Source organism: Trypanosoma brucei (genome assembly GCF_000002445.2).
Source record: "Trypanosoma brucei brucei TREU927 chromosome 11 chr11_scaffold01 genomic scaffold, whole genome shotgun sequence".
Lineage (NCBI taxonomy): Eukaryota > Euglenozoa > Kinetoplastea > Trypanosomatida > Trypanosomatidae > Trypanosoma > Trypanosoma brucei.
The window spans coordinates 4,655,086-4,665,874 of NT_165288.1; the positions used below are offsets into that span (position 1 = coordinate 4,655,086).

At 47.7% G+C, this 10,789-nt stretch overlaps 1 protein-coding gene and 1 pseudogene across 1 annotated transcript, besides 3 other annotated features; one reads left to right on the forward strand and one right to left on the reverse strand.

Annotated features, from left to right (window-relative positions):
* Positions 1–484: 484 nt before the first annotated feature.
* Tb11.v4.0010 (variant surface glycoprotein) lies at positions 485–1,789 on the forward strand (the record flags this gene model as incomplete). The annotated part of the gene is made up of 1 exon (XM_824671.1): positions 485–1,789. The coding sequence occupies one exon, from the start codon at positions 485–487 to the stop codon at positions 1,787–1,789; it is 1,305 nt and encodes a 434-aa protein (XP_829764.1).
* A 116-nt stretch (positions 1,790–1,905) lies between these two features.
* Positions 1,906–7,144: a repeat region.
* Positions 7,145–7,686: 542 nt separating this feature from the next.
* Positions 7,687–7,736: a microsatellite.
* A 230-nt stretch (positions 7,737–7,966) lies between these two features.
* Tb11.34.0001 lies at positions 7,967–9,560 on the reverse strand (annotated as a pseudogene).
* A 1,048-nt stretch (positions 9,561–10,608) lies between these two features.
* Positions 10,609–10,788: a microsatellite.
* The last annotated feature ends 1 nt before the right edge of the window (position 10,789 follows it).

The following is a 10,789-nucleotide window of genomic DNA, read 5'->3' on the forward strand; positions in this document are numbered from 1 at the left end:
TAACATATAACTCAGCATAAAATTCAGAGAAAAAAGGAAATGTGAAAGGAGTAAGTCAAACCCAAATGTGTTTCGCACAGCTGCACAATGTATAGCCACTGGCGCAGTGAGCGTTTTCTAAAGAAGACCAGGCTCCGACACAAAGTTCAAGCTATAAACAAGTATCCTTCAGACAACACACGCCGATTTGTTTTATCTTCATTATCAAAATTGGTTATATAAAGCAAGAAAAAACAGGCCAAGGCGGCAACAGCAGCAGCTGACGAAAGAATCAAACAGAAATTATCAAGCACAGTCAAAGGACACCGTGGGAAACTCAAGTTCGACCCAAACGAGTAAAGGCTTCGCAGTCAAAGGCACCAAACTGCGATCCCAACCCGGAGCCGAGGTCGAAGCAGCTGCAGTCCACAGACAGCAGAACAGAGAACGGAGCCCGGCCGTGCACAGGAAAAGCAACTCGGCAAGAAACAACCGCACGCGCACAATGCAGCATAAGACCCGCAACGCTGGCACAGCACTAGCGATACTTGCGGCACTAACCCTTGCCAGCTCGGCCCAACTCCATGAGTTAACCAAAACCATCGCAAGCGCTTGCGACGCTGCAGACCACCTGCAGTGGATGATAAACCACATTGACAGAACTGTAGCTGAGCAAGAACGGCAGATTGCCGACGGCCAAAAAACACTCGCAAGGGCGACGGCAGCTGCCCTGCTGACGGCGAACGCGGGATCGGCCCTGTGGGCTCCGCTGCTAGCGACTATAGCAGAGAAACTTGAAGCGGCGCATACGGCACTGCAGACAGCGAAAAAGGCAGCCAGAACCGTCATTCCCAATTTAGGCGAACTCAAAGGAGCAGAACAAACTGTCTACGAGCTAACAGACCTCGAACTAAGTGCCCACGCGGACCAGGCGTCGGCGACGTTCCTTGGCAGCAACGGTGTACACCTGATAGCATCACCCATAAACCGGCAGGAACCCAAGTGCACGTCGGAACTAAACAAGAGCCCGAGACAAAAGGCAGGACAACCGCGTACGCACGACGCAAAGACGACAATCGACATATATCAGGCAGAAACAATCGCAAAATCAGCAACAAAAACGACCGGCCCACGGCTCTGTTCCAAAAGCGGTGCGACTGCCAGCGATTGCGCTGACCACAATGGCGCACAGACAAACAACATGCGGATCACGGGCGGAAAAATCCTCAGATCGAAAAAGGTAACTTACGAATCAGCAAACGATGCCAGACCAGAGTTCAAGGCGGAATCAGCGCACACAACGACCAAAACCGTCCTGCCCACAACGCAATACGTAACAGCGAAACTAGCAGGGCTTGCACCGATCGAAGACAAGCTATCAAAGCTAAACTTCAAAGCAAGCACGTTAAAAGACGTTGGGATGACGAAGGAACCAACCTTCAAGAAAATAGCAGCAGCGATTTACTTACCCGATGTAAGCCCAAGCGAGCTTCAAAGCAAAGACCAGGACTTAACTCAACTGGTCGAAAAACATTATGGCAACGAACAAGGCACATTCGACAACAAAGTGTGGGGCACCTTAGCTACACTAGGGATCCCAAAGGCCGCATTGCTGGCAACAGACGACCAGAAGGTAGGATCCACAGACAACCTGGCACAGCTACAAGCAGCCGTGGCTTATTCCATTATTCGGCTAACAAAATCTAAAACTGACAAGCCCTCAGGCACGACCAACAATAAAGAGGAGGAAAATGGTAACAAAGCAGATGCATCAGCAGACAAAACAGGAGATAAGTCAGACGGGAATTAAAAAGATGAGGTTTGCACAGGCACTGAAGAAAAAGATTGTGACACGAAAAAGTGTGATTGGAATAAGTAAAAGAAAGAGTGTAAAGTTAAATGGGGGCAGAAGTTACCTCTTATGTGCCCTGGCGATGCCGGCCACCTCAACGTGGTTCCAGGGTCCAGTACCCCGTATCATCGGGGGAAGCCAAGAGCCAGCAGCGTTCCTTTCATGGGGAACACTGCTTTGCTCCGGCTACAGCATCATACAGCACAAGGATCAGCAGCGTCTTGCTGGGACACCGTTTTTCATTTGTCGGTCCCTGGGCACGCGCCAGCGTACCATCAGCAGTATCATCCGCACTAAGATGCTGCTGTCCGGTGATGTGGAAGAGAATCCCGGCCCGTCGTTGCGCGGGATGCAGTGGAACTGCGCCGGGCTATCTCAAGGAAAGAGATTAGCACTCCACAAAACCCTTGTTGATGAGCGGATCGCCTTTTGTCTGTTGAGCGAGACAAGGATGACGCCTGGAGAGGCGGCTTGCTTTAGCGTTGCTGGCTACCAACATCACGAAATAGCTCGTAACTGCAAAGGAGGTGGTGTATCAATACTAGTGAGGGAGGACCTACCAGTCGAGACCGGTATGGCCGTTGTTGGTCGCATTGAACAAGTGCATGCAACAATTCACCTTGCACGTGGAACGGCGCTGACTGTCACGTCGGCATACATCACACCAAAACACACCTTCACGGCAAATGACTTAGATACGCTTCTGACGACTGACGGTGCCCAGCTCTCATCGGTGCAGACGCTAACGCACACGCGTTGGCATGGGATCGCGCGAACCCACCAAATACCAAGGGTGAAACCCTCACACAGTGGTGCATTGACAACCAGTTTCTGGTCTGCAACACTGGTGAGTGCACCATTTACACACGCCACCACGGGGAGTCCACCCCTGATGTGACACTGTCAAGGAATTGTACAGTGTACACGTGGACATCGCTGTATTCTCCCGATAGCGATCACCATCACATATTTTTCGAGGTTATCGTTGGAGACGACACAGATGCACTGAGTTGCCCGCGGCTTCGAAAGCCCATGTGCGCATGGCTAAAAGCTAACTGGAGGAATTTCCGTCTCAAGGTTGACGAGCTCTGCAGGAAAATTGGTAGAGAGAAGAACGTCAACACCCTGGAACAGAAATTGAGCTCCGCCATCCGCATTGCGACGAAGGTCTCCGTCCCCCGTGGCTGCAACGCAACGCCACCACATTGGACACCTACGCTCGCGAAACTCGATGAAGAGATCGCTGGATGCGGACCCTCCCACCGAAGGGAAAAGTTGGTAACCACGCGTAAGCAGATCCTGGACCGTACCACAAAGAAGAGATGGAGCACGCTATGCTCCAGACTTGCGGTGTCAGACCGCTGCAGTTGCCACATTGTCAAGAAGGTATATGCGGCACGACCACTAACCACACCGGCTGTACTTGTTGATAACGCGGCCATCACGGACTACCGTCAAGCTGAGAGGTTCATTAAACTGTACTCGTCCCGCGCAAGAAGGCACCCCGACTCACACCCACCGGCACCAATAAAGACGATAGCGAGTGAGTTCAGTCTCATCACGATGGCTGAACTACGGAGATCGATCAAACTGCTACCGAGTGGATCCGCAGCCGGACCTGATTGCTTATACAACGAGGCACTGCAACACCTCGGTAGAACAGCGCTGAATGTTGTTCTGAGGCTATTCAATGAGAGCCTACGAACGGGAGTCGTGCCGTCTGCATGGAAGACTGGTGTTATCATCCCCATCCTGAATGCCGGAAAAAAGGCGGAGGACCTCGATTCTTACAGGCCTGTAACGCCCACGAGCTGTCTCTGCAAAGTCATGGAGCGCATAATTGCCGCGAGGCTTAGAGACACTGTTGAGTCCCAGCTGACGACGCAGCAATCAGGCTTTTGCCACGGATGCTCAACGCTCGAACAACTCCTGCACATCCGCGCTGCCCTCTGCCGTCCCACGCACCAATATCGTACGGGTGCTGTATTCGTTGACTACGTGAAGGCATTTGATACAGTAGACCACGACAAAATTGCGAGGGAAATGCACAGAATGAAGGTATCACCCCACATTGTGAAGTGGTGCGTATCATTTCTGAGTAACCGAACTGGCAGAGTGAGATTCAAGGAGAAGCTTTCCAGCAGCAGAACATTTGAGCGAGGAGTGCCACAAGGAACTGTACTTGGCCCAATCATGTTCATTATTGTCATGAACTCGTTGAGCCAGCGCCTTGCAGAAGTGCCGTTACTGCAGCACGGATTCTTTGCAGACGACCTGACGCTACTTGCGAGGCACACAGAGAGGGATATCATCAACCACACACTGCAATGCGGTCTAAACGTGGTGTTACAGTGGTCAAAAGAGTACTTCATGTCTGTCAACGTAGCGAAAACAAAGTGCACACTCTTCGGGTGTACAGAGCGCTATCACCTTACATTACAACTGGACGGCGAAAGAATAGGAGCTGACAGGACACCGAAGCTTCTAGGAATAACATTCCAGTGTCTGCAGGGGGTGGCAACACATGCGGCCGAAACGAGATGCAAGATGGACTTCAGACTACTGCAGATAGCAGCCATCTCAGCTTCTACATGGGGGCCAAGACGACAAGTGTTGAGAGCTTTTCATCTGGAACTCGTACAGGCACACACCATGTATGGCATTGAGGTATGGTACTGGGACGCTTCGAAACGAAGTCGCGACCTCCTTGCATCAGCACAAAACAAAGCCAGTCGCATCATAGCCGGCATACCGCATGGGACGCGCAAAGAGGACTCTCTGCTGGAAGCAAACCTCCTGCCACTCAAGACGACCACTCTTGTGCGCAGCATGAAATTCATGCTGATGTGTGATTCACGAGGCGGATGTTTGCGCTGCAGTGGTGAAGAAGTATACCACAGCAAACATCCAGTCAGAGTCTTACATTCCCGCATCATGCTGTCCTACCCCACCTCCACATTGAGCCACGCGAGCACCCACTAGAGACATCGACGCTCCGCCACAGCTGCTGACCACAATTTCACACGCAGATAAAGCCTGTGTGCGCTGATGACCCTGACAATGTCAAAAGGGAGGCTTCCGAAAAGTGGATTAAACGGCATTTTGCACGGAGGGGGAAGGAGTCACCGCGACGAGAGCACTACGAATTTTGAACTGATGAATCCGTGTCCCTCGGTGAGAAGTCCGGGGCAGCTGCCCTGCTCTATAGAAACAACACGCTGATTTGTGCACCCAAAACCGGAGCAGGGGAACTCTCATGCAGTTACAGAGCGGAATGCGTAGCATTAGAGATAGGACTGCAACGGCTGCTGAAATGGCTTGCGGCATACAGAAGCACACCGAGCAGGTTGTCCATCTTCTCTGACTCGCTGTCAATGTTAACAGCACTGCAGACAGGCTCTCTAGCCGTAACGGACACAATTCTGAGACGACTATGGAGGCTTCTGCTTCAAGTTCAGAGAAGGAAGATACGTATCCGACTGCAATTTGTGTTTGGCCATTGTGGAGTGAAACGGAATGAGGTTTGTGACGAAATGGCGAAAAAGGCCGCTGATTTACCACAGTTGCGAGTCACATGGATCCCCGACATCATTGCTTATGCGAAGCGAGTGCTTAGGTCGGAAGAAGTCCATGAGAACACTCATAGGTTTGGTATAACGGGAAACCACTTTCCAACAAAACATAAAGAAGAACTGACGAGGGAAGAAGAAACGGGACTGGAACGCTTTCGGGTTGGGTCTTCAAGACACTATGGATGGATGTTGCGAAAGATCAACCCGAGTGTGCCTCCACAGTGCCGATGGTGTAACCCGCAACATGCAGCGATCGGGCCAACAATACAAACAGCCTCAACTGTTGCGACACGTACTCTTCAGAGAACCTCCGAACCGACCAAATGTACGGAATGTGATGCCACATACCAATGCCGCTCGAGTGCTGTAACGCACATGGTAAACAAACATGGCTTTGTGCGAGCTGATGCCCTCCGGAGGATCAAATACGGCGATGCAACACCTGCAGTGGACATCCCCCCGGAGCCCCCTCCAGTGGTGGCGATTGTTCCTCTACCATCGAGCACACGAGTCCCAATGAGAGCACATGTGCTTCATTGTACCCTCTGTGCCTCCAAATTCGCAGTGCCAGGCCGACTACTACACCACCTTCAAACAATACATGGCATAGGCAGCGGTAGTTGCCGCGTGGAAAGGGGGCGAGAAAACGAAGACTCAGTGCAAGGAGATGGTAGAGCCCCAGCAGCGCCAGCCTCTCAGGATACACGGAAGCTGCCGTTTCAATGTGACCTGTGCGAGGCGAGCATTGGTACACGCTCTTCCCTGTCACTACACAAGAAATTCAAACATAAGAGCATAGTGACGGAGGACGGTACCGTGGTGGTGGTGCAATTCCCTCGTAAGCGTGCCCGTGAGGGAAACGTTGACGTCCCGGGGAAAGGCGAGGTGCAGTGTGGTGTGTGCCAAAAAGTGCTCAGTTGCAGGGACTCCCTCATCCGACACTGTAAGGCTTTCCACAAAGGTGAGGGAATCGAGCTTAAATGCAGCAAAAGCATGAAATTGTGTGCCACTGATTCCCCGCATACAAACACATCCATGTTGGTGTGCCCGACATGCGGAAGTCAGTGTGCTAGCAAAACTGGCCTCACCCTACATCAAAAGAAGATGCACGATATGAAGGTAGAGCACGCTGTTACCAGCCAACGCGGCGACTGCGAAGAAACGTCACTGCACTTGATGAGCTGTCCCGGTTTGAAGGAGTTACGTGTCAGGTTTGCGGTAGAAAGTGTGTGTGTGCAGGATGTATGTTTCTTTAAAAGGCTGGCGCAGTTTCTCATTGCGGTTGAACGGAGCAGGCCGCAGGTGAAGTCTTCCCCTAATGTAACAGTCATACAACCCACTCTCCCTTCTGCAACTTCCCCCCTTATTGCTGAGAGTGGAGCTAGCAGGAAAAGCACTGGACGCAGGAATAGTCCAGACACCCTCAGAGACAGAGAGGGTATGCAGTCAACAAGCAACAGAAACAGAAAGAGGGGAAGAGAATAATAAACGAATAACAAAAATCAAAACAAAAGGATTGCTAATTGACATCTTTTAGAGAGTCTGGGGTGGGGGCTTCTCGCCCCATCTGCTGTATTCCGTTCAACTGCGGAAAAACAACAAAAATTATAGAGAGTGTGTTAGGCTGAATAAAAAAGGGAGACTCTGCCACAGTCGCCAGACCGATAGCATCTCAGGGCTCTACAGTGATGGCTGATGCCCGAGCCTGTGGGGGGAAACTCCCACGAAGGCACGAAGAAAAATTTTTAAAAAATGTTCTTCTATTGAAAGAAAATCTGCATTCACACTATGCAAGGTTACTTTCTTGTTTAAGCGTTTGACATCAGGATTCATGAGCAGAATAAAAACCACAGTTGCTACAATCTCTCTACTTGTACAAATTTTTTTTTGAGTATAATATGGAGAATCTGTGGTTGCTCCTTCGTCTTCCTGTGGGGCCGTGAATACAGTTGATTTGTTTTGTTCCTGTGTAGAGCACTATCATAGCACATAACGTAAAACGTTTAGTAGCCATGTACACAGCACTAAATCTCTCCATCTCTTTCCACTCCATCATCTCCCGTGCATTTTCAATTCATTTTTTAAAATTAAAACTAACCATGTTTTATCTACATTTCTTTCTCTCTCCCCTTTAATAATATTCTTCGTGCTCTCTCTCACACCCCCTCTTATTTCCATTGCACAAAAATATCGCTTTAAGTGCTTCTATTATTCTAGTCCATTTATTCTTCAACACTGTTCTTATTATAATATTCGTATATATATACACTCACAACACTCCCCTATTATTATTATTATTATTATCATTATTATTACTTCTGTTATTATTATTAGCATTTTAACCCTAACTAATGTTCATAAAATAAACCAAAAAAAATCAGTATAACACCCATTTTTCATACCTATAATCTTACTACTTTACACACGGGTTACTTTCATACAAAACTTTTTCATATTTTTACATTTTCACTAATCTGTGCATTATCGCCAAAAAGTGTCAAAGCATATCAAATTTTCTCAAAGTAGCAAAGTTTCATAAATTTCACAAAACTGAGAAAAAAGTTTATAATGATAGAATTCTACCAAATACATAAAGAAAGAAGCTATCAGATCCATTTTTTATTTACGAGAACACTACAATTTCGGCACCTAAGCTTGTCCTTATCCTTGTCACCTTCACCGTCTTTCTTCCACGCACATACATGTTTCTCCTTCCCTTCATTCATTTTCTCACAAGCGTTTTTATCATTGAAGTGCGCTGCACACCCCGTTGTTTTTTCTCCTGCTTCTCCTCCTGCTCCTCCTGTATTGGTCTGAGTTGTATCTTTACTCTCATCTTCTTTGGATGTGCCTTTGTCCTCAGTATTTCCATCCCATTTGCAGTTATTTTCTGTGCAGGTTTCATTTGTGGTGTGCCGCCTGAAAGCTTTGGCGCTGGGCGCTGTTTTGTGCGGCTTTGTTGCAGACTGTGTAGCGGTGATTTCATCGGGGTCGGCTGCTAGTGTCTGTAGGGCTTGCTTTAAGCTCCTCAGCCGCATGCTTATGGTATGGCGAAGGTTCGCCTTTTTATGGATACTATCCATAGCTTCTGCCGCCTCTCTGAGGGCTACCATCCAAGGTATTGTTGTTCCGGCTGCTTTCGTATAGGCCTTTTTGTATTGGACGCAGCGACCATTGTTGTTGTTGGCGCTGTCGCCGTCGCACCCTGTGTTGCCGGTGCCGTCGATTTTCCCCAGAAAGAAGGCTTTGTCGAAATTGGTTGTTTGTGGTTGAGATATTAACTTGATAAAGTTCTGCAGTGCCGTGTTTATTGTTTCTTTAGTTAAATGCACAGCATTTGATATCCTGTCACAGTGGTACCGGAATTTTACCCAGTCTGTTTGAGCGTCAGTGCCTGCTGTGAGCGCCACGGCCGGGTTGTTTTCAAGTTTGTGCGCACTTTGAGTCCGCCGGCTGCGCCGCCGCTGTGTTTGCCACAGAGGCACATCACATCCTGTTTGAGGCTCGCTCCGGCAATGTTATCTGTTTCCGTGCCGGCCGGGCTGCTACAAGTTCAGGCCATTGTTTTGCCGAGCGGAATGGTTTTAGCAACTGAATCTGTTGGTTCGTTTCCGATTAATGCCTCTTTTAGTTTTTTTTTCGACCGTTTGGACGTCTTTTGAAAAGTCTGTGTTGGCTATGTCGTCTTCTAAAAGTACTGCTTCGCGTGCTAGTCTGTGAAGTTGATTAGTTGTTTCTTTCTTGAGTTTCCGGTTCGCCCACTTTAGTAACACCTCGTTTCCGTTATTATTTTTGTTGTATTTTGCGCCTTTTTTGCCGAAGCCCCAGGCTTGTTGGGTGCATGCCTGTTTTGCGCTGTTCGATTCATCTAGCTGAACATACTCCTTTTCGAGTCTTTCTATTGCCGCTGCTGTTACGTTTTGGCCGCCTGCGGTTAGGTTTACCGCTGCTATGACATCTATTATGTCGCTGTCGGTTATGTCGTCTTTGGGGCCGCTGTAAGGCGCTTTCGCTATGGCCACGAGCGCGCAGATCGATGCGTAGGCTTCGGCCTTGTCTGCCGCTGTCGGTTCAGCTGCCTCTACTGGTTTGAAGCTAGCGCACAGTAGCAAAAAAAGCGCCGCTAGTCATATTCTGGCTGGGTCCTGTTGTGGCATCGCCAGGAACGGTGGTTGCAACAGCTTTTTCTACACTACATTAAGGAAAGGGGCAAATGTCGGCGATTGTGGTGACAACTGTTGCGGGGTAGTATCTTATTTTTTTTGGCCTCGCGGCGCTGGGGCGGAGTGTGTGACTTCTTGCTCGATTGGCGCCGTTTTGGCTGTTTTTTATTTTCGAATTTTCGATATAATTCTGAAAGTGGTATAACATACCGCGTTGTCTTTTGGGGCGGCCGTATATCGTGTCCAGACTTTATTCGGTGCCACCTTCTTGGCATTGTTCAGAGTCCTATCCGTTTATTGCACAGACGGTTTTTTTTTCCAGAATTTGATGGAAAATATCAGTTTGGGTTGTAGATCGTCGTCAAGGATCCACGGACTCTGGGTTTGCTTTACGCTACTCCGTCAATGATGCCCTGTTCCTTATGAAGTACGAAAAAACACCTTCCTTTTCCTTTTGCCTCTATACCCTTTTGGCCACATGTGGGCCCCATGAAAAATACTAGACACACTACTATTTGCAACACTCTGCTCTCACCACTTGGCATACGTTTCCACTATCAAATTAAAACTCACTGCTGCCCCAAAAATATCTCCGTAATCGCTTCACTCAGAAATAGACGTGTCAAATATTGGTATCACCTCCCTCTAATGTATCACCATATTATGTGCTGTGCTGTTCGGGGGTTATTTGTTTCATTCGGTATTCTCGCTTCTTTTCATTCTCCTGTCACCGCTTCTGCCTGTAGTATAGCAAACAAATTTGGCCTGTACGCAACACTCTTCCTCTTCCTTATTGTCCCCTCCCTCATGTCCTTCTGTATGATAGTGGTGGCCGATTTTCGTGTTTGTGTATGAAACTGAGCATACTCCATCTCTCTTTGTCTTACTCTTAGGCACTGCACCACTTAGCGACTCCATAGCACCCTTGTCATCGCTTTGGGTACTTTTATTTTACCTTTCCATTTTGTTTTAAACATTATCACCCTTGTTATAATATTCGCATACACACACTCACAACCCTCTCCTATTATTATTATTATTATTATTATTATTATTATTATTATTATTATTATTATTATTATTATTATTATTATTATTATTATTATTATTATTATTATTATTATTATTATTATTATTATTATTATTATTATTATTATTATTATTATTATTATTATTATTATTATTATTATTATTATTATTATTATTATTATTATTATTATTAT